General features: G+C 38.6%; 1 protein-coding gene across 1 annotated transcript in view; it reads left to right on the top strand.

Annotated features, from left to right (window-relative positions):
- The window catches only part of alk (ALK receptor tyrosine kinase), a 305,956-nt gene that overhangs the window by 218,700 nt on the left and 62,991 nt on the right, over positions 1-24,265 (top strand). Inside the window, exon 5 of the mRNA XM_034857394.1 lies at positions 11,043-11,176. Coding sequence (XP_034713285.1) covers positions 11,043-11,176 — 134 coding nt within the window. The remainder of the gene's footprint in view (positions 1-11,042; positions 11,177-24,265) is intronic.

Below are 24,265 nucleotides of genomic sequence, written 5' to 3'. Positions count from 1 at the left end.
GCCCCAGTCCGAGGGAGATTGACAGTCATGTTTAGCTTCTTCCATTTTCTATTGATTGCTCCAACAGTGGACCTTTTTTCACCAAGCTGCTTGACAATTTCCCCGTAGCCCTCTCCAGCCTTGTGGCGGTGTACAATTTTGTCTCTATTGTCTTTGGACAGCTCTTTGGTCTTGGCCACGTTAGTAGTTGGATTCGTACTGATTGTATGGGGTGGACAGGTGTCTTTATGCAGCTAACGACCTCAAACAGGTGCATCTAATTTAGGATAATAAATATAGTGTAGGTGGACATTTTAAAGGCAGACTAACAGGTCTTTGAGCGTCAGAATTCTAGCTAAAAGACAGGTGTTCAAATACTCATTTGCAGCTGTATCATACAAATAGTTAAAAAATAATACATTTTGTTTTCTGGATTTTTCTTTTTAGATAATGTCTCACACAGTGGACATGCACCTACGATGACAATTTCAGACCCCTCAATGATTTCTAAGAAGGAGAAGTTACGAAATAGCCAGGTGTTCAAATGCTTATTTTCCTTGCTGTAAATACATGGCAGGTGGCAAGTCGTATATAAGGCCGTTCACCCAGTTTCAAATAATGGCAAAGATTGTGCTGAGGAATCTATAACTTGAATGCTTTTTTCTTATTACATTGCAGTGCCCAGCATTAGGTTTGTCCCATGTGCTGGTAAGAGTTAGACTAACAGAGCATTATTCAAATGTGTGTAAATCACACATCTAACATGTGATGTGGTCTGTTGACACATTAATGATTAGTCAGTTAGGAGTGGGTAACTGTGTTCAGTTGTCTTGAGCCGTCATCTGTTTCCTGTGAGCTCTGACTGCAGCATTTTGATGTTACAAAGTGAACATGTTTTAATCACAAGTGCTGTCACTCGATTGAAGCAATTTCCTGTGGCTCTGTAAATTATGAGGTTGCAAAGTAATTGAATTTGGGCCATAATTAAATGCAAGGAGCCATGTGATCTTGTCCCCTATGCCTTTCATCTTTGTAATAGCATAGCAGTTCACTTCTGAGAGGCAAGGTTTTCATCACTGAAATGAGTAATTGATAGTGGTCTTCCAAGCTTTATGTTCCGTGTAAGGTACAGCAGAATTATTATTAAATTGGATATATAGATTAATTTGACATTGAAAGGAAGAAATAACAAATGAGTTGAAGATCAGTCATGGAGACAGCTGCCTAGGAAGATGGGTGGCAAAAGCTACATTAATGACAGGACTATAATATGGGACACAAGTTTAAAATGAAACCTTCGACAGTATCCATGTAAGTTTTTTTCTTGAAAAGGTACTTTTGATTATTTTTGTGAAGAGCAGTAAGGTTGAGCTTTTGTTTCCATTCGTCAATGCAAACATGGTTAACATTTCTATTGTTTCTTGAAGCCCCCTTTCCTAATATTTTCAACTTCACAATTGCAGTGATGTATTAATCAGCACTATATTATTGAGCACTGCAACTGTACTAATGTAATCTCTAAATTATTCACAACAGTGGTAGGAACTGGGAGGATAACACAGCCTCAAAGAGTTTAAACAGTAGATACTAAACATGACCGAGAGCATGAAGTAATATAACACACTGTGGCAGAGATGATGGAAGAAACTATAGGAAATGACATTGAATGAAAAAGGGGAAAAACACTGAGAAAGTAAGCAGCAGTGATGAAAAAGGGCTGGGAAAGCTGTCAATGTGTTTTACTTCTCTATCACACATGATGTTCCTAGTGAAGTGTTGGTTGTTTGAGAGCTGGTGATATGTCAAGATGCCTCTGTTGCACTCAGTGTAAGTAAACTAGCAAATGTAGGAAATCTTAAGTCAACTGAGCTGCTTTTAAATTTAAGTAAAGTGTGTTTGTTGTTTTATCTATTACCCCTGTTGTTTGTCACCACCTATTATTCAAGCTAGAGCAGGGAAATATATCGATATTATATTGATATCGAGATATGAGACTAGATATCGTCTTAGATTTTGGATATCGTAACATGGTTTAAGTGTTGTCTTTTCCTGGTTTTAAAGGCTAAATTACAGTGAAGTTATGTAATTTTCTGAACTTACCAGACTGTTTAACTGTCCTATTATTTGCCTGTACCCACTTAGCCATTATATCCACATTGCTAATGATTATTTATCAAAAATCTCATTGTGTAAATATTTTGTGAAAGCACCAACTGAGGTGTTTGGTCAAAAATATCGTGATATTGGATCTTCTCCATATTGCCCAGTTGTAATTCAAGCCAATGACCTAACTGCAATCTACTATATTATCTAACCAACCACCATTGACTTGGCATAGTCCGTGCTTTATGTCACATGTTTTCCACTGTTGGCAAACTCTGTAGGCCAGCAATCTTTTAATCTGGTTTTGTCAAACATTAATTTCGGTGTCTCACAATGAAGCACAAGGCATGATCTGAATTAAATCGTACAAGGGCATCACAGTTGCCTAATGCGCTCGTCAAGATGACGCCACATGGTTATCCTATGTTTGACACAGCATCTCTAGTCATTCAACTTCTTAAATATCTCAAAATCTTCTTGTTTGTCTATTTTTGGACATACTCCCACTGTGTTATGGTCGTGACTGATATGACCTACAACTAAAAAAAGGGCTACAACATCCAGATGGGTTTGTGTGCACATCCACGAAAGGTATAACAACATCTGGGGCCAAGTTTAGGAGTGTCTTTGGGTGTGGAGAAACTCATCCTGCAGGACTTTCTTTCTCTTCATATCCTTTGTAAAGTTTTTTTTTTTACTTTAATTGTCAATGCGCCCCTCCTGGCGTACTGTCCTAAGTGTGGGCTCTGTGGGGGAAAATTGAACCACCTGGGTTGACAGCAAGTCGCTTAGATAAGCTTATCTGACAAGAGTTTAGTCAGCATAGCCCCCTTGTGAGAAGCTGAGAGGACTGTTTTATAGAATTGAAGGTTAGTTATCCTGTAGCCCCTGTTTTCTGATAACATGAACAGAGTTCTCACCAGAAGCACCCACCTCGCTTAAACTGAAAAAGATGTAGTCTACTCTCAAATGATGAGTGACCTTGCTTCAATCATTTTTTTGTGGAAGGCAAAGGGCTAGGCCTCAATGACTTTGTATGGAGCCTTTGTGTCATTAAAAAAATAGGGGTTACAAGATAATTAACCTCATGTTATATATTTGAGCTGACTAAAATGAAAGAAAAAAAAAGCTCTGCAACTGACTGACTGGCCATTTATGATAGATAGCAGATACCCACAACCCCAATATAGACACATGCAAAACGATGTACTAAATTAACCACAGTTTGTGTGAACTCACATATAACTAGAGCTGTAAAATTCCAAGTGTTGCTGTATAATTAATTGTCTCAGATATAACTGAGATTAACAATATAATTGTCTCATTCAGGCAAATTTGAAAAGAAATATGTTTTACGTTTTAAGACAAACTAAAGTTAAAAGTTTGAATACTAACAATGGAAATAGAAAAAAGGTAAAGGATGGTGATGTTTATTTAATTAGCGGGTTTGTCGGGCAGATTTCGGGCCAGAAAAAACAGGCAAGTTCAATTTCTCTAGCTTGAGTCAGCTACAGTCCAAGGTGTTTAGAGTTGCTATGGTAACAAGTGACAGCTGCTGCTAGCGTAGCTTTAGCTTAAAAGCTTGACAAATAATTACTCATTGGCATTGGCACATCTTAACAAACATTAACAATTACCATCAACAGTCTCAGGCCCTTAGCTATTAAAGAACGAAGAAATGGTGATTATGTAAAAAGATTTACAATTAGACAGTTGTTACAGGCCTAAATATAACTGAAGTAAGTGAGCGGGAAATGTAGTTATAAGATCCCAACAATGTATACTTGCACCACACACACACACACACACACACACACACACACACACACACACACACACACACACGCCAGCTGGCCAGTGTAATTCAGAATCAAACAGAATGTGACATTTGTTTATTTTTTTGTTGTGGGCCCACACATCGTTGGGCAGCGTTAAAACTCCTGCTCTTCCAGATGGCCAGACTGCCCTTTGTTCTTGGTGTTTTTCTGTCTCAGTTGCACGATTATATGCTGCCTTTTTTCAAATACTTTTTAAGTCATTACTGAAGCTTGCAAAAACTTGCGAGTGATGTCAGAGAGCAGACGGGCAGACAGCTGAAGCAACCTGCCAATCAGCAGTTAACAGCAAGATGCAGGATCCTGTTGCATTAGCTTTCTTTGACTCTTCTGCTCCACTACCTCTCCTTCATAACACAAAAATCATCATTTATATAGATTTCATAGGTTTCCTGGTACCCCATGAGCATTATTATGCCTGTGTAGTCACTGATGCACCACTTTTTATTACCGGGCATGCCGATGGGGCTCATTTCATTTAGAACTATTCCCAAAGTTGTGTTATGTGCTTCCTATTAACCCCTACCCAATGTAATATTCTAGACTCAGACAGTTTATTCATGTTGGAAAGTTGAACAGCAGTTGTCAAAGACCTCATTTCATTACAGGTCTTTCTCAAGCAATGAACATTGGATCTGATACAACACGCAACAAAGACATTAGCGAAATCTATTAGCAAAACCCACAGCGCTGCAGACGGTTTCTCACAAAATGGAAAAGGAGGTTTTTATTGTAGACCTGTCATTTATTTGAAGAAATGCCATCATGTACATCTAATACTAAGACATATAAGTCATCTATTCCCATCAGTCTTGGCCTAGTCTTCACTGTTCCTTTCCTAATTTCTCTTATAAATTCTTTCATAGCTTCTGATCTAAGCCCTCATGGCCAGCCAATATAATATCAGTTTGACCTCTATTAATTTGTAGCAGAATTTTATTCAGCGTTGATTTAAACCTTAAATTGAAGTTCAGCAATCCCAATCTCTTGACTTTCCGCAAGATGATTTTTGAACTTGTTGCTATGCAACACATTCTTAGGATTAGATACAGTATATGAGGTGTCTCAAAACTGCCGATAGAAGTATGTGATATTTAATGTTATATTCTTTCTGTACTGGGAGGGCTGTATTTTAGTCGATAGTAACATGACAAACTGGGGGTTGATGCGAGTTCTTTATACACTTTCCACAGCTTTTCTTTTTCAGTCTTCAAAGTGTTCATGTCTTATTGTTGCAAATACATGAATCAAAGTAGAATTAATGTTGCACATCTGGACACTACAAATTTCCCTACTTTTCCCCCCAAAATGTTTTACTACCTTAAAAACTACCTTGTAAACACACAAAAGATAGTGATAGGTATCGAGCAACAGAAGGAAACATTAGGCCTGTCAATAAATATATATGTCCACGTCTCTGTAATACGTTTGAATAGACATAGACTATTGTAATTATATGTCATAAAATTACAGCAAGAAGCAAATTCCCAGAGTTGGCATATTGGAGGGGGCGTGTCTCCCCATCATCACTGGGGCCGGATTAACCGCTTGGTTTGGGTTCACGCTGAGCTTGGCTTTGCAGTTTCTGTGTGGATGTTTTTAACACACTGACATGAATACCTGATGGACTGTTTTTTTCATCTGGGTTTGTTTATTTGGTTTGGGTTGCTTTATCTTCTGTAATTTGCTCTTGGCAGATTATTAATTTTTAATTTATAATAAGTTGTTTAGCACAAAAATGCTATATAGCTTTATTTACGTATGACTCATATGAACATACAATGGCTTATGCTTGCCTTGAGTGCAAATCTTAGTCCGCAAAATCAGGTAAAAGCATCACCATTACTGTTGACTAAACCACTTTTCCCCAAGTTTAAAGTGTGCACAAACTCCCATAATGAAATTTTTTTGGTATTCATTGTCTGTGCGGCATGTGTGATGAGACCAAACTAGTTTTCTGAGAATGTGGTGTATAGTGATTTTTTGCCTTTACAAATGTTTAAAAGATTCAGTTTGGGGCAGAGGATGAAAAAAACATAATTAATTCCCTTTGGCTGAACAAACACTGAATTCTGCCAAAAATATGTCCCCAATACAAGTCACCCGCAGATTTAGCTTTCAACAGAGAGCATTCAAATATGTCCTCTTTAGTTTGGGGAAGTGGCACTCATTCAGCTGGGCCATGTCAGGCCGTTCAATCTAATCTGCACTTCTCTTGATATATTGGCTCACGCCTGTTGTGCATTATGCTATTTGACAGTCCAAATCAATGTGGCTTAAGTAGAGATCCTAAACCAGCAGCAGTCACAGTCGTGCCCCCACCCAACTCCTAAGTCCTAAACCCTGCCGCCTCTATATGCAGGCCTTGTCGTTCACAGCATCATTTTCAATCAATTTCATCTTTTCCTGATGAAAAAAACCACTTCAGTTTAAAACAGACGGCATTATCGAAAGCTATGGCAATCTGTCTCTTAGGAGGGAAAAATTCCATTACCATGCAAAGCAATTTCCATTTCTATCCCCTCCTTACTTTAATTTTACTGCACATGCATTCAACAGGTTACCTGGACTTGAGGCATGATTGAAAACCTTTTGCATTTTTATGCATTTAGGCCTAAGGATGTGTGATAAATACCTTTGTCAGTACCATAAAGTACACTATGTATTGTTCATACCATACACAATATAGTTTTTTTTGTCATAACATCACCAGGTTGTGTATTTTCAAGGGCCATTTGGATTAAAGAAGGAGACATTGTAGAGTTGATACTTCCTAGCCTTTAATGTGATCCCTATGTGTCTATTTGCAATGTTTGATCGCATCTCAATCTAATTAGCTCTGGCATATACAGATTAATTTGATTTAGACTAAATGCTGACATAAACTCACGTTTGCAGTCCTGTGTAACATCTCTGTGGTATCATCTATAGCTGTTGTATAACATTGTGATTACAGAGCTATTCAGAGTGAGTTAATCAAGTGACAATAAGGTAAATTTAAGAGATAATGTTAGCTTAATAAGCACAACAAAAATACGACTGGCTCATTTCCAGTGTGTTTAGGTGCCACAGCGCCCCCTTAAGGCTTAACTTCAGTCTGCTGTTTCAGTTATTTTTTACATATTCATTTTCTGATTCAATTTTCCATCCGTAATTATTTCCGGTCTTCTGAACAGTGATGAAAAACTAACCAACCAAAACAACGTGATGGAAATCACTGGAGTAGAACCAGTAAACGCACAACAAAGACACTTGTGTGATGTCCTAAACATCGTCATTTAGTTCCATGTCTTTCAGTGTCAAAGAAAAGTAGCAGTCACCTGCAAATCAGTTTATTAGCAAGATCATCTTTGCGGCCATCTCATGACTACAAGTTGGTCATCAGGATAGGGGAAAAAAATTTAAATGTCAACTTTAGAGTAAACACAAGACAAGCTGAAGATTACTATCAACTATGACCTAGGTCCACAAACCCGACTATGTGGACAACAAGACCACCTCTGTGTCCATCTCCATCTTTACTTTGAAGGTGGCACCAAGGAAAGCATGGAAGAATGGAACAGCAACTGTAACTTCTCTGCTAGGCCTCCTGCTAGCCAGAGTGCAGGCGTCAGACAGTGAGCTGTGTGGCCTACGTGCCTGCCTCAGTTTCGAGCGGGATATTGAAAGGTGTGGTGACCTTCACCGAGACTCGGCTGAGTGTTAGTGCCGTTCACCCGGGGGATTTTTTTTTTTCTGTGTTTCGATCTAATGACCACATTCTGCTTCGTGATAAGGAAAGTTGAATGAGCTGAAGGGACAGCATTTGACTATAATTGTACATTGTACGATTTTATGTGAAGAATTATGATTTTTAAAATACTTTTACAGAGTTTGTGTTTGAAAATCATTTTATTTCTGTACTTCTCATGACCTTTAATCATTCTGTTCCTCTCTTAACCACAAACAAAACCTTATTCCCAACCTAATTCTCAGTTCTAACATGAAAGAGCTTGCAAGATGCCATCTGTTCACACAAGGCAGGTATAAAGTTAGTCTTCCTGTCTGCTCCAGCCTCCCTCAGTCTAACCAGGCCTTACAGCATTAGGGAAAAAACTCCACTTTGAAAAGAATTTGCAACACACTTCTTCATGTATTGTTTGTCCTGATGGATGAGACTCTACGCTAATGCAAACCAGATCCCACAAGACAAATGAGCTCTAATGTGGTTAGGACATAAGCATGCTACATCCTTACTAAGACAAATACACACACACATACACCAAATTAAAATTAAAAGAGCCACATTAGCCAGAGCAGAACACTAAGGGAGCATAAATGAATAGCATTATGAAATGAGAATTGTCAATAGGCAGCAAAGATTTGTTGACCGTAGCTGTTTTGTTTGTTTTTTTCTATGGTAAAAATAAAGTCGTCATGGGAGAGGCTTTCATCAGACTGTAGTCTGAACAAAGGTCAGGTGATTTTAAATAACCAACAGGCCATTAGGAAATAAAGGACCATAATGAGAATTATTAGCATCTGCATTTGGATTAGTAATTAATATCTAAACCTCACATGAGAAGTCTTTATCATTCATTTTAATTTATTTATTTATATTTAGGGCCGCTGTGCCTTGCATGGTATTCTTTTAATTAGGTTTAAATGTTTGAGTGATGTGCTCTGGAAGCTTTCCCCTGATCCGCTGCTCAGTTAATCAGTCCTGTGAGCGCCAGCGCAGACGTAGCGCGATAAGACATGAAAATAATTCAGTAGCCCAGAAGACTTGTGTTCATTTTTACACTGTGAGTAGATAGAGATCAGTTTTACATTGATCATTTTAGATTGGATGCCAAACAGCTCTGCCTATTTTATTATCAGTACATTGAGTATATGCAATGCCAAACACGAGTTCTTTTGTCTACACTGTTGCTCCTCTTATGTTTCAGGCTACTGATCTCCTGTGTTTCATGTTCATATATAAAGCATTTTCATTTCTGTTCATCTAGGTTTAAGTGTACATGGTGTTGCTGCTGGTGCATATGCTTGCATTGCTTATGGACAGGGAGACAAACATTCCTGTACATTTGCAATCCCATCATCACATCATGCTAAGTAGTCATTCATCAAAAAGGTCATGTCTTAATTTGACCCTCATCTGAGCCGGTTGTAAATTCAGCAAGACCATATGTGTAGTCGGCAGTTCATTACAAGGTTATCAAGGAGGTAGTGTCAGTCCTTATCTAAGGGCTTCATTTCCTTTCTTGTATAGGATATGGCAGGGAGCAGATCCCATACCACCAAGTTGTTCTCTAAGAGTGTACTTTAGTGCTATAACATCACTTCCCATCTGGTCAACACCTTCCCACCACTCTGAGCATTGTCTGGGTGGAGAGAGAGGGAACGAGGACGATCTAGTGAAAAGGGACTAGAAAGATGTGAGAGCAATGAAGGACAGAGGAATAGTGGGATGCAACAATACAAATAAGAAGGTAAGCCAGCAACGGTAGTAATGCAAAGCCTGTTAAGCCCGAGCACAGACATTGGAGAAATCATAAAAGCTCAGAGCCTGTTGGTGTAATGGGGACTTGTGTGTGTGCATGCATGCGTTTGTTTGCTGTACACAATACCGCCCAAACAAAGCACAAAATAAACAGGGTGCCAACAGAAAACAAGTCAGTATCTGGTGGGTTAGGGTTGATCCGTGAAGATGACACCTCTCCAAAGTGTAAGTGCCAGAATGTGAGCAATTTTCCACTCAAGTTACTAGTCAAAGTGCTAACTATGTCTGTCTTCATCTTGCAAGTAGAGTACGGTGGGTTTATATAACCTTTCATTGAGATTGACCCATGCATTAAAAGCAAAACAATGAGTTAAAAGGAGCTAGAAGGCCATGTCAAGGTGCAGAGTTTTTTTGATATCTTTCAGTGGGTTTGTCATTATGAGTGAAACCATAACATTACACATTGTCATTTAATTCATTATAATTTATTGTCAAATCGTATTAATACCAAATAATATTGCTAAATACGCCAGGCTTAACCTGATACATCAGCAAAAATTGTTCCCAACTTAACTGTGGACCTTTGGCTCTATTTATAATATTGGAACTGTATGCTAATGATTATGTTATATAACCTCATATATATTCTTCCCCTTATTTCATATATATATATATATATATATAATATATTTTTCATTATATGTCAAGGTGTTCAAAATGTTTTGTATTATAGTAATGTGTTTATTTCCAGATACATTTATAGTTATTTTCAGGAAAGATGGTAAGGTAGGAAGAAAATGTCAACAGCAAGAGTGTTTGGATAGCAACAGAAAAGTGTCAGATCTTAAATAGCAAAAACAAAGTGTGCAACCATGCATGCTGTGAAAACACTCCTTTCCATCTATGCACACAGTATTTTATTAATTGTGTGTGTGTGTGTGTGTGTGTGTGTGTGTGTGTATACACTGTAGAAATGTCATTAAGGAAGTTACAGTGCATGTGTTATATGTGGTGTCATGACTGTGTGTAAAAATGAAGGGATGGGCAATGAAGGGATGGGCAAGGGACAGTGGGAGGAGAGAGAGAGAGAGAGACAGACATTGGCGATGAGCTCCGAGCCAAAGAGAAATCAGCACAATTTGCTTAATGAAATTAGGAAGAGTTAAAGCCAGCCGCTGGTTGAGGGAGGACAACAATCAGTGCAGGACGGCAGCTCGCTAACACACAAGAACTTTACCTGAGTGTGTTGTTGTCTCTTGGCCACACACCTGTTCTAGTTGTGTCTTTAAATTGTATTCTGACTCCACACCATCCTTAAGCTCTCAAGTGAGCGCCACCCCCTGGCACGCTACCACCTCTAAACCTCCACTAGACCCAGGGAGTCTGGGGTGGGCCCAAAGTAGGGCCATGCATCAAAGGACAAAGGAAGAAGGGGACCCTCCTAAAATGGAAGGGAATGAGGAAGCCCCCATGTCGGCTTCCACTGAAGCCCTGGACAGTCCAACCTCCGAGACTGTGGTAGCTCAGGCAGAGCAGGCCCGAGCTACCCTAACCCCAAACCCCCGCAGGGGATGTGGGTTTTTCTGTCAGCTGTGGTGTCTGCTGCTTGCACTGACCCTACTCCTGCTTTCTTTCCTTGGCAGCTGGGCAGTGGTCCACCTCACCCTGGGGACCCACGGAGGATCACCTTTTCGGGTCTCTGCCAGCTACAATCAGCGGAGTCAACAGGATGACATGGCCACCATCGAGCCCCACTTCACCACAAACTGCACCATGGGTAAGTTGTCACATCCATGTCATTTGTTTCAGAAATTATAATGCTGCTTTTCTTGTGTCTGAGCACTATTGATGGTTTTGTTAAATGTAACATTTTGTAGGAAGACGAAAAATAGCCTTTGGAAAAGTAGCTGAACCAATATTGGCTGTTTGTAAATTAGAGATCAGAGTTAATAATCTACGTATGTCAGTTTGGGCTCTTACTAGTTCTGGAGACATGTTATTGTAATGTTTGTCATTTCATAGACTAAATGAACAATCAGTAAATTGATAATGCACTATTTACATGAACCTACAATGAATGATATAAGTTAAATAACAGATCAAATGTGAAGTGATCCAAACAAAACAATGTAGGGTGACAACGTTTATAATTCTTCTTTTATATTCAGTGCTTTGTGTTTCCTGTCACAGTTTCTGTGATATTTATGTGAACTAAATTGGTCTCACATGTCTGCAGAGGGACCTATTTCCAAGATGTCAAACTGAAAATTGCACAGTTACATTGTGTGATTTTTAACTTCATTACACCATGTTGTGCAATGAAATGCGTAGACTGCTAGACTGAAATAATATCCTTCTCTGTCAACCTGGAAAGCTCCTTAAATTGGATTAATATAACTGATTCAATTTCCTGATTCAATTTGAGCTAGATGCAGAAGCACATCAACCCTTGCTTAAACATTTCAAGTGTGCATGACTGAGGAAATATGGATGAACACGAACATGAACATCCTTATTTCCTCTAAAAACAGATGTTTTGTACGCAAAGGGAAGGCAAAATTGTCATACCAAGGATTGTTGTTGTTCTGTATAAAAATAAAACATTGCAATATATTTTATATATATATCATAATTTTTCAAGCAAGTGTTGAAAAATGCATGCTTTTCTAAATGAGTGATTGTAGTTTGGAGATGCAACATTTCAGGCATCTGTAAGAAAAGTAACCCAACCCATCTGTTTACCAGACCATGTTAGAGTCACATAAAAGCGAATTAAAAATGCTCCTCCAGTAGCAGGCTAAATTAAATCTTAAATTGGCAGTAGCACTAAAAAGAGATCCATCCATTGATAAAAACTAGCTTACACAACATTGTCCTACATTTTTTCAGAAACTACATTTGCAATAATCAGCAATGGGAGAAGTCCTCGATCTTTCACTTATGCAAAACAAATACTGGGTACTAACTAAAAGTACTGCATTCAAACTTAAAGTAAAGTATTAGTATCAGAATGTACCTAAATAACCAAAAGTAAAAGTATACATTATGCAGAATGGCCCATTTCATTGTATGTTTATTTTTATATATATATATATATATATATATATATATATATATATATATATACATATAACATATAACATATAACATATAACAAACACGTATATACTGTATAACATCCCTGGATTGCAATAAGTGATGCATTATCGTGTTCATTTGCAGCAGGTAAAGGTGGGGCTAAATCTATAATAATACATCTTGATTTTGTAATAATAATTTGAATGCCCAAAGTAACAAGTAACTATTAAATTTATTTATAATTCACTTATTAAATAAATGCTGTTGAGAAAAAGTACAATATTGACTGGCAAAATGTAGTGGAGTAGAAGTATGAATTGGGATAAAATGTAAAGTTTAGTTAGTTCTTGAGTTAATGCATTTGGTTACATTCCACCACTCGCTACAATATATTTATGATTGCATTCTGGCATAGTTCTTCTCTGTTTATTCACATCAACTTTGTTCATGTTAATATTTTATAGTACATGTTGGAGCAGACTTCTTCAGTAATGTTGACTAGACAGTATAAAATGTTAGAGAGGCTTCTAAGTTTGCAGTTTATTTGTGATTTTTAGTTGGTCTAAAACATGCTCTTTAGAGCCACATGGGATGTTGTACTGTGCTGTATCGTGTCTGTATTACAGGAGGCATGCTGTATGAATTATAAAAACCTTCCTTGACATTGAACATCAACCCCAGTTTCACTTCAACTTGAATGATATCAAAACAAAATCTAGGGATGCCAGATTTGTAGACATATGGAGATTATAATTGAAACCCGTACCTTCTGTCAGTATATAATGTGGCCTTACTGTAGAACAACAACAATTGTTCCACTACCTGTCACCTATTATCATCCTCAGTCGCCCTGGTTTCTGAGAGATTTTGGGCAGATCACTATGACAAAAGAGTGACAGATAGACCAGAATTATACAAACCATCTTCAAAGTCAATTCTGTTCCATTGCTTGTTATGGACGACACAGGAAGGAAGTGGGCTTAACTTTGTATTTTTCTTTAGAACCACACAAATCATCTTAAAAGAGGTGATCACTCCCCAAGACTTCTTTTTGAATTTGAATTTGAAAGATGCACACATTCCTGCAAATCAAATCCCTTCTCCTTTTACAGCTGCAGAGTTCCTTTTAACAATGAAAAAGCTTTTGTGCTCAGCCAATTTTTGGCTCTGGATGAATGAGAAGCATCCTTCAACAGGAAAGATTTGTAAACGCTCTAATTTTTCAAATGAATATGGGGTGCTTGGGCTTTAGGTCAGAGAAGGTAAGTATAGGGAACAATTCATCCTAGCCTACACTTAGAGAGAGAGAGAGAGAGAGAGAGAGAGAGAGAGAGAGAGAGAATGAAAAAGAAAAGGAGGGGGTTTAATAGAGTTTAAATGCCGACACATTCAACCCTGTCTCCTAAAAAGTGATGTTCCCGTACAAACAAAACTGCATGCTCAGTTAAGTTTCCTAATTTCCTCCCCCTCAAAAAAAAATCCTAATTTCTAGTTACTTGCACACGTTAGGAAATGGTCGTTGTATTAACGTAAATTGAAACAAAACTACTTTTGCTAGGTTTAGAAAAAGATTAGGGTTTGGGTAAAAACAAGCATGTTGTTGCATAATTTAAGTTACTCTTGTTACACTCTAATGTTAAGCATGCATATTACGTACGTTACGCAGGTTAAGTTAACAAACATTTTTTTAAATTCAACGTTGAATTCTGGTTTCACACGTTGAACAGACAGCGGTCTCATCCGGTGTTAGTCTGGCCCATCGATCCACTCCGACCTCCTCCCAACGCAGACTTTCGCTGACTTTGATTTGAGACATAAATGTTATACATCAAAGTGTAATCAACGTGCATTTCCCTTGAAACATAATTGATAATGCAGTCTTGTTGTATGGGTATGGAATTTTTATGGGACAGGGCTGACACATTTCAATATTTTTAATCCAGTAGTTCTTGAAGTCCCCTCCTCAAATCATCCCCAGAGTCACTTTGCAGGAGAAAAGCCTCTGATGGAAGTGCAAACAAAGTTAAACATAAAAGTACCTGAAACACACAAACAAATCAATATTGTATTAGTGATTCTCCAGTAATTCTTTGTCCAACTGGCTTTTCAGTCACTGTAACGACAGATCGGAGTGGGTGCTGTTGCTCATGCAAATCCAGACAGATTTTTGTTGGACAGTGTCTAATTGTTCTCGGCACTGGGTTCGCTGTGTTCCTCCTGCCAGGCAGCACAAAAGCTGTGACTAGTAGAGAGAAAAAAGTATGTAGACATGCTGTACTCTCTTTAGGCACCACCTGGTTCTCCCACTATACACATCCCACTCCCAAACTAAGCCCTAATCCGTCTCGGCACACTCGCCATGTGTCCTCACCTCATTTTGCGGTGTTCTAAACCTCCCCCCTTTTTCCCCTCCAGCACCTGTCACAAACCTGGGCTCATATTACCTTCCTTCTTACCGAGCACAGAACGTGAAGGCAGAGCGCTTGATTAAAGCTCTTGCAATCAGTCCCTGGTAAAAAAGTATTTTGCTTTATTTGTTCCAGGCCCCTGCACTCAATATTAACTAATTACTGCTAGATATGTAGATTACAGTCTGATAAAACTTGGGTTTGAATAATTGCAGTAGATTTAGTCCCAAAGTCTGTGGAATGAAAATGTTCTGTATTTGTCATTGATACAAAAGCATAATGTGTGCAAAGCATGTTTCCTTCTGAGGATTTTCAAATCAGAGAGACAAAAACACGCAAATGATTAATTTAATTTCTAACCCCACGTGGGGTGTTATTACTTGTTGTCTTTTGAGCATGTCTGACTTGAGATATACAATATTATCAGCCAGAAGTCATAATATTCTCCACTTACTTTTAGCTAATTCCAACACATCCAAATCCTGTACATCAATCCAGCCTTAATCAGCTCTCCTGTGCTCTTTAATCTGAATTGGAGATTTGACAATGTCCATTTCCTCCCTTTTAGTTGTTTTCTTGAGCAGAAAGGCGGCGATTACTCAAGCCAGTGAGGCGCGAGGGAGATTTAGTCAATACGGGATAAATAAATGGAGCAGTGTCTGCCTTCTTTCACCATACCCTTCCACTTTAATTAACTCATCAGTCACTCGGCCAACAAGCAATCCAATTTGCTGCCCCTAAAGTGACTTGTATGGTTATATGCCTATCTCTAAAGCTCGTCCTCCTGACAGGAAGCTAGAATTCCTCTGATGGTTTTGGCATAGCCGTACAGAGAACGTAATTATTCAAATGCAGCAAACCTGTCAATGACCATCCACAGTTCCTCATCCTGGGAGTAAACAGAGACTACTGTGATGACTGACAAACTCATTACCAGATTGTGTCAATAGCAGATTTGACTTTGCCTCTGTTATAGTGCTGTGGCATGGAAGAAGGTCACATTTGCTTTTAAACTCACAAAAATGTTTGCCCACTGAAGAACATATTCGTATTTGCGCTCATGTATTACCCTGCAAGCTGTCACAATTCATTTTACCAATTGGACATGTGGGCGAGACAAGGCAGTGGTGTACCCTGTGGGAATTTGAACCAGTGACCTTCTCTTCCCTGGCCCATTTCCCTAACCATTACACCTTACTGCTGCAGGCCCTTAATGGAGCGTTACGGCGAGTCCATACTCTGCGATTAGGTACACAGCAGCGTGAGGGTGTCCCTAGGCCCATCAATCACACACGGCCCTGTAGAAGCAATGAAGAAAATGGGTTTGGAGAGAGCCAGTGGAGTGGACAGAGTGTTGGACATGTTGGATGGATGGGTGCTAGAGTGTTGTAGAGCAAAAAAGAAGCTATTCAGCGTCATAACGTGGTACTGAGACTCACCTTTAAATGCAGAACATCTCCAGCATAAGCCTTTAATTGAATTTTAAATTTCATTTTGAATGCATGAATAAAATAAATTCATCCCTGGAGTTCTTGTTATTGGGTAACAAGGAAAGGCTGATAAAAAAAACAAAGAAACAAATATATACTGTATATATGAATGTGAACAAAAGAATGTCAAAATTGAAAAACATTTCTAAAGGGATGAGGGCAGTGGCCCATAAGGATGAGTGAGTATAAGTGATTTCACTGTTTCATTCGGTCTTGTAAAGACTCATCATCTTTGCCAGTGCTCATCAGTCCGTAGACACACAGACATGTTCAGACTGAAGAATGTCAATCAGTTGTACATAATATTTCAAGCAGTATGTTACATTCATTATATTATTATTACTAGTATTATTCTTGTTAATATTGTTGATGTTTGTTGTTGTTTATAATAATAATAACGATGAACTCTATTCATACTGCACCTTTCAAAACAGTGTAAAAATGGCTTTACAAGGAAAACAGAACAGCTTTAAAACATAAAGAAAAATGTAAAGCCAAAAACTAAACCTATAACAAAAGACAGAGTAAAACAAAACAAAAATGCCATGAAACATAAATTAAATCACTGAAAAGCAATAAAAAAGGGCAGGGTGTTTTAAGGTCAATGAGAAATCTGATGAATAATGTGTGGTGGGGTCTGTCAGGGCAGTGTAGGTAATTTTATAATATCTTGAAATCAATTCTTAAAGTAACAGCCAGTGTAAGGAAGCCCGGATCAGGGAAATGTAATCATGTTTCCCAGGCCAAGTCAAACTCCTGGCAGCAGAGTTTTGGATGAGCTGGAGAGGGATTAGTTGCTGAGGCCAGAGAGCAAGTAGTTACAGTATTCTCATTGACTAGTTATGGATAAAAGCGTGGATACCGAGATCTTTGGTGAGAAAAAAATTGTTGTCTATTCCTTAAAATGTTTCTGAGAAGATGAAAGCCAATTTGAACCCAACGTTTTGTTTTCCTCTACAAACAAAAACCCTTCCTGTACATAGATCTTATGATCTTGGAGGATTTACCTCCTGCAGTGTCCATACAGGATCAGCACCTTATTGATATTTCAAACTGATGAAGTAAACCTTTATGCTAATTGGGTGCATTTCTGCCCCTATAAATGGTATTAAAAATACTCAAAAAAGAAGAAGAAAAAAAGACATAATGAACAGAAATAAAACCGATCCCCCTCTTCTTTTGTATCTGCCCCACTGCCTTTACTCATTGTCTCCATGCTTGCAAAGTTCTCAAAATGGCTTACCTGAGGCCTTTTTGTAGTGCTAAGGTTCACACCGATAGGTGTTCTGTTTTATGTGCGATTGTTTTCAGGTGTCTATCTAAGTGCCTACAGTTGCCAGATGAGTTTGCATTTTGAATGGAGTGTTTTCCCAAAGATAATTGGAGATTTAGTTTTTGAGCAAAGTCTGAAATGTAAGAGAAACGTGTGTAGTGTTTTGCAATAAGTGTGTAACAAAATTGCAAACAAAGTGCAAATTTGACAATGTGTTTAAGATATGGTTTCACTATGTTTAAGGTATGCTAAAGGTTTAGGTATTGACTCTTTGGTCTATGCATTCATGTTTTGTGTTCAAGCAATGGGCAAAAACTAACTAAAACGTGGATTTTACTGTCTGCTTGTGGGCCTGGATAAAAAGAACACAACTAAAGTATTTTTTATCACAAAATACTTGTTTTTATATACCGGTACTTATTATAACTGAGATGCAATATGTTAAAATAAGACTCTTAAGGAGCCTTGAGCGCAATCAGCAGTGTATCTACATGCCTTATTTACTTGGAGGTAATTTGATGGATATTTGTATTTTTGTTGTTTGGTTTTTTGATTGCGCAGGATTCTTTCGTGCCCCTTGAAAGTTTGATGTAAGTTAACATTGTTGTCCCAAAGAGAATGTCCAATGACAACTAGTAGGAGATGAAAACTAGTAAGAGCAAGTAAAGTAAAAAAAACAGCATGTCAATTAACAGAGGATACAACCTGCCGGGACAAGGCCCTATCTGGCAGTACTAAGCTTCATCACATTCTACCTCTAATCTCTGGCCTTAGGCCTTTCCGCAAGCAGCAACCCCTCAAAACAAACTGGGTTTCTGCTGCAGGCATCTTTCCAAGGCAATCTACACAGGCAGTTTCATTTTAAGATATTGAGCAAGTGTTAAATGGCCCAGGGCACCAAGTAGAGTATTCCCAGCATACATATGCCAAATGGAACAGATGTCTAAATCAATCCTGACCTGGCAGGGAGAAGGAAAGTTCTGGATGTTATGGACTTAGCATCATTGAAGAAAAGTCGGTCATTAAGTCAGAGCAATCCTATAAATCGTATTTTATTTTGTAGAAGAGATATTTGTGCAAAGTACTCTGGCATGAAATACTTATTCTGGCCGTTGATACACTTCTACCCATTTAACTTCAAATGACAGGCTTAACTGTGCTGTAAACTGAAGTCTGTCAGAGTTATTTTCTGTAGGGAGCTTTATTCTATGACCTTTAGTGACTTCGATTCACAACTAGTACAGACTTGCCAGATTTGATGTCCTCAGAAAGTAGTATCTAACGTATCCCAATGCCTGCTGAAATAACCATTGAGTCAGGGATGTTCACAAACCCATCATTAACAAACCTCTTGCCATTTTTGTGCCTATCGAGGAGTAAAAATCATAGTCATTACTCCGTCTGAGATTAAGAAATCAATGACACATACGCAATCCTTCATATTTGGAACCTAAAATGTAGTGCAGTGAAGGATTTCCTGTTTGACATGGATCCAAACCGACTCCCCTGTAATTAAACCATAACCCTATGGAACATCAAGGACAGGTTTCCACTAAGAAATCAAAGCCCCCCCCCCCCCCCCCCCCCCCCCCCCCCCCCCCCCCCCAGTACTGTATGATGCGGATGGTTCTAAACAAAGGCTAGTCTCTGCACGACCACTCCATCTGTGGGACAGATGGTTTGATGTCAAAGCTGCTCTGTTTGCTTTGTCAATTACTTCATACGCAAGCATGAGTAAGATAGAGAGAAATGATAATGCACAACGTGAATGTAAGTCTTTTGCATATTTCAAGGAAGCAACCACACAATGTGCTGATAAAAGAAGTAGCATAAAGGATCATTCCCACCAGTTTAAATCTTGGTATTACTGTCTTAAAACATAGATATGATTATTGTCATTATACTGATGCGAGACAATGATACAACAAAATTGCGATGGACCTACCGGGTAGTATTATTTACAATATTAAAGAAAGTCAATATCATAGCAGTACTCAATGTGTAAAAGTGTAAGAATGTATGGCATACAGAAATATTCCACAATAGATATAGTTTAGTCATAGAATAGTTTAGTCAGTGGGGGGACTGATATATGTATATTTGTGTTTATGGGTGTGTTGTAGTGGGTGTATGGGTGGGTGGGCCTGGTGTCATCAGCAATTTGACAGCTTTGGGGAAAAAGCTGTTTTTTGGTCTTGTGGTGCATGCCTGTTTCGTATTGCAAGAGAGTAAAACCATTTTTCATAATTAAAAAAAAAAACATGTACAGTATGTGTAATATAACAATGAGTATATCACATGAACAGTATACCCATTTAGTCCACACAAAGAAGCACATTACATCCCTGGAATGTAGATTAGACATTAAAGGTATTATTTCATCTTCTATCTCGACCAGTTTGCTCTTGTGTGATGCTGCTCTCCAGCAGGGAGCATGACAGATAGTGATAGTGATTGGGCAAAGCTCTGATCAATCGAGCCTGGCTGTGTGCAGTTAATTGAATTCATGAGCAAATACTTCTTGTCCTGTCGACTGTCTCAGTTGCATCCATCTTCAGCACCCCAGCCACTGTAAATCTCCATGAATGTCTCCAGATCCTGCCTTCAGTGTGGTGGCTAGATAGTGGTGCTGTCCTTGGTCCATTGAGGTTTTCTTCCCCCATGACAGGAAGCAGTCTTTTATCATGCCATGTGAGATGAAAGAATACACAATAAAAAATGAGCAGAAAAGAAAAAAAATGTGTTAGCTTGCTAGACTCAATGAAGTCTGTGAAGGTTTTTGTATTTGCCTTCTTTGTTTGTATTTTCCACTTATTTCCATTCTGTACAGGCATGAGGACACAAGCAGATTTCAAGCCTGGCACACAGAGGAAATTCAGGATACGACTGACATGCTTGCTTATCTGTAGGAAACAAAAGCCATATCAATTTCAGTACAAGTCTACCCTCTCTATTGATCAAGACTGTGTTTTTGCAGCTCAATTTAAACAAGGGTATGTCTGTAAAATTCAAATCTACAATCAATGTCCACCAAACCATAGCAAAACTTTTATTCAAATGGCCAGACAGACTGCTTTGCATGATCTCATGATATCCCGCCCAGTGAGACATCTGTCAGTGGAATCTTTATGTGCATGACGCTGTTATGCAAAAATGGTAGGTGTTGTTTTGATAAGAAGTAAAATAAACTATATGCATCTTCCCTCTTTTCCTTGAGTTGTTAGCAACCAATTGCCCTCCGTAATAATTTTGTTCATGGATTTCATCAGGTTGTCAGATTTTGTATTTTTTGTACATTCTCAAGACAATGCAAAACGTTGGGCATCTCATCTATTTTCAGGCTACATTTTTTTAAGGATAGCATTCCCTGAGTTTCATCCTAAAGATGGAATTAATGAAAGTTGAAAAGCTAGGGCGACTTGGCTGGTAATTTGATGAAAGGGATTTTCTGTACAACAGCCTATGTCTATGTCCTAATAACTGTTTAGAAAAAAAGTTGAATATTTTAGGGAACCTCTCATGCTGTAAAAATCAGTTTCTCATTCATTGATTCGCACTGTGTGTTGTTTGCTTAGGGAAAAGTTCAAGACAATTCAACTTTTTTAGCAGAAACAAACGCAATGTTTGCGCCTGCTTGTCACGCTGCCTGTCAGAATGCCCGGGCCTCCCTACCTACCAGCCCGCCTCTCATTAAAAATTAATTACAAGGTGTGTCAATCGTTCCCCATCTGAAAAGACCTTAGACCTGTATAAACCCTTTGCCTGAGACGCACTGTTTTTGTCCCCGTCTCTTTATGCACCCCTTCCGCAAGAAGCCCAGTCTGCTTACATTGATAGCATTTACATTCTCTAATTAACTCTTATCTACAAACTTGTAGATTGTTAAGCAATTACCCACTGAAAGTTGTCAATCAAATCTGGTAACCTAAACATTGTAGATGGTGACTGATTCTCTTCTGACTCTTAACTCCTTCCTGACATTTAGACAAAAGTGGCAAGGCTTCGCCATACAGTGAACAGCAGCTCATTGTCTCAACAGAAGATCAATGCCAGTTCTGACCTGCAACTCTGACAGCGATGTAGCTGACAATATTTAGGAATAAAACTTTTCGGATTTGTTGTGAAGAAAGCTGAAATGAGATGCTGTTGATCAGATATAAAAAGAGCAAAAAATCAACAGCATCTGAGTTGCCATGTGTCAATTTGTGAAAGCTCCTTTTTTTTTTTTTTTTACAGCATTTATTTCCTTGGGTCTGAAATGCAGCGTCTTCAGTGAGCTCTGAATATGTTTGCATTGCTGCTGCAGGAAAGGTTTCTTTTAGTGTCTTGTCTGGCGGATTTGTTTAGTTTTCTCACACCTTTGTACATTTGTCATTTACACTTGAAACAATATTCCTTTTTAAATTGTCAGCAGTATATCAGATATAATAGCTTGTTACTTGATCTAAATGAGCTCCGCAGAACCTCCTGCAAAGCTGTTTACATTATATTAGTGAGTGTCTTATACCTACGAAAGAACTGTTTTCTAGCCAACATGTCTTTAAGGAAAACTATTCTAAGCTTTGAGAGTTTTCAGTTGTGTACTGTAGATAGCCATGCCCGGAGACACTAGTTGTTAGCCATTTAGCTGTATCGAGGTACCTAGATTCCCATGTTTTGCCTATCTTCTTTGTTACATTTATTTAGCAGCTGCTGTGCTCTCTCCAGTCACCTCTCCAGCGCCTTGCCACTCATACATCATTCCCCTCACAAAGCCGAACCAACCCCCTGAGCACACGGATAACAAAACTCACTTACTCCCACAGGCAATTCATCCCCCACTGACCCACTTGTTTTCACAATCTGACAAGTGTGATTTAAGAACTGCGTTAGGCCAGGAGTGCAGCGGCCATGTCTCAGTGCTCGAGGAGCTTAAAGTTCAGCGACATCGTGAATTTGATACTTTTTTCTCCACTGTCATCAAACTAAGATAAATCGATGAATTTACATACCTTGCCCAAAGGTTTCAGCCTACTCTTCCTAACTTTTTTTTCTTTCTTGATAAATCGTTCTGCTTGCGGTGTCATCATTATACAGAGAGGAAGCCACTGAGCACAGATGCATAATGCATGTGCGGAGCATGAATCCAAAACCGAAAGCAAGACCACATCTATACCCACCCGCTTGGTCATAAACAAACAAGCCTCACCTTATTTGAATACAAATGGTCCTTTGTGGTCTTTGGTATGTCACATGTGTGAGACTTTGATTAAACATGCGATCATATGGATCATTCGCAGTCTTTAGTTTGTAAAAATACAATTCATAGTGTGCAAGCACAGCATTGATGAAAACGGGTATTCATTATCAAAAGTCATTGAATCTGGCTAAAATGTTTTTAAAGAATTTGAAATGGATTATTCACTGACATGTTAATGTGTCTCTCTGCAGCCATTAAGGCCCTGCCACAATAGTGAACTGTGGGAGGCCCCTAACTAATATCTTTGTGTCCAATAAAATATGCCACCCCCTCCTTCTAATCCATTGAGTAGACTGTGCCAGTTTCCCACTGGGGGCTTTAGGTTTCTTAACCGAAGTGACAGGAAGGAGTGAAGTGTACTGTGAATCATTACCCTCTATTGCATTATAACTAGACATGCAACTACCACACAACAGTGGCCAGAACTAGTCATTACTAAAACAGAGTGCTTTATTTGTGTGATTAAACTTTTTATATTGCAATTTACTTTTGCTTTAGTTTGAAGTTACAAATTCTACCTAACCCATTTTAAATTCTATTACACCCACAGATTTGGCCACATGAAAATGATCGCTAACAGGCTGATCTTAAATTGCACCTGCAGCAAACCTGCTAAAGCAGGCAGCAACATAAGCAATATGAGCCATTATCTGCTTGAATTTATCCGTAATGGTATATTAGTTGACGTCAGCCGTAATTAGTGAGTTGTTGTCTTGAGAGCCTGGCAAGCTAAAAGCAAGCAACACCAAGGTATAGTCGTAATATTGCTGATTAATGAGGCTTGGCATTTACATTGTTTGTTTTGTTTATTTCCTTATGAGACATAATAACATCTTAAATGTTTTTTTGTTGATTTATTCTGTAATTTGTCTTGTCCCACCACATCTGTAAGCGTGTCACCCTAACGTAACTCTGAGCCTGTAAAATGTGGTACTGAAGGTGTATCATCATGTCACACAGAAAGTAATGCAAACAGAGAACAAAGGGTACATTTATTACCATCTTTGTGTTATAATTAGTGTGCTATTACCGCCTATCTTGTGAGCTCAGCTAACAGCATTTGCTCTGTCTGTCCCGTCATGGTTTCCAGCCTTGTCAGATTTCCGACTCCCAAGTCCGTTTGAATGGAGAGCAAATCTACATAATACAGATCAAGGGCATCTACAGTAAGCGGGGGCCGTCACTCATGATAAGAAACACTTCTCCTTTTTTCCTCATGAGAGAGGGAGAAAAATGAGATCCCCATCAGCAGACAGTTTTTTCCTCTTTGACATTTTGTTCTTTTTACTGTGATCAGCTACTGATCACAACCTGGAGATATCACCTCTCCGATTTGCATAGATATGCAAATGTCCCGGGTTACAGTTGAGTTGTTGAT

The sequence above is a fragment of the Etheostoma cragini genome, chromosome 20 (assembly GCF_013103735.1).
Source record: "Etheostoma cragini isolate CJK2018 chromosome 20, CSU_Ecrag_1.0, whole genome shotgun sequence".
NCBI lineage: Eukaryota > Metazoa > Chordata > Actinopteri > Perciformes > Percidae > Etheostoma > Etheostoma cragini.
Note: the sequence above shows the minus strand (reverse complement) of the source record. Positions and strands in the feature narration are given on the sequence as shown.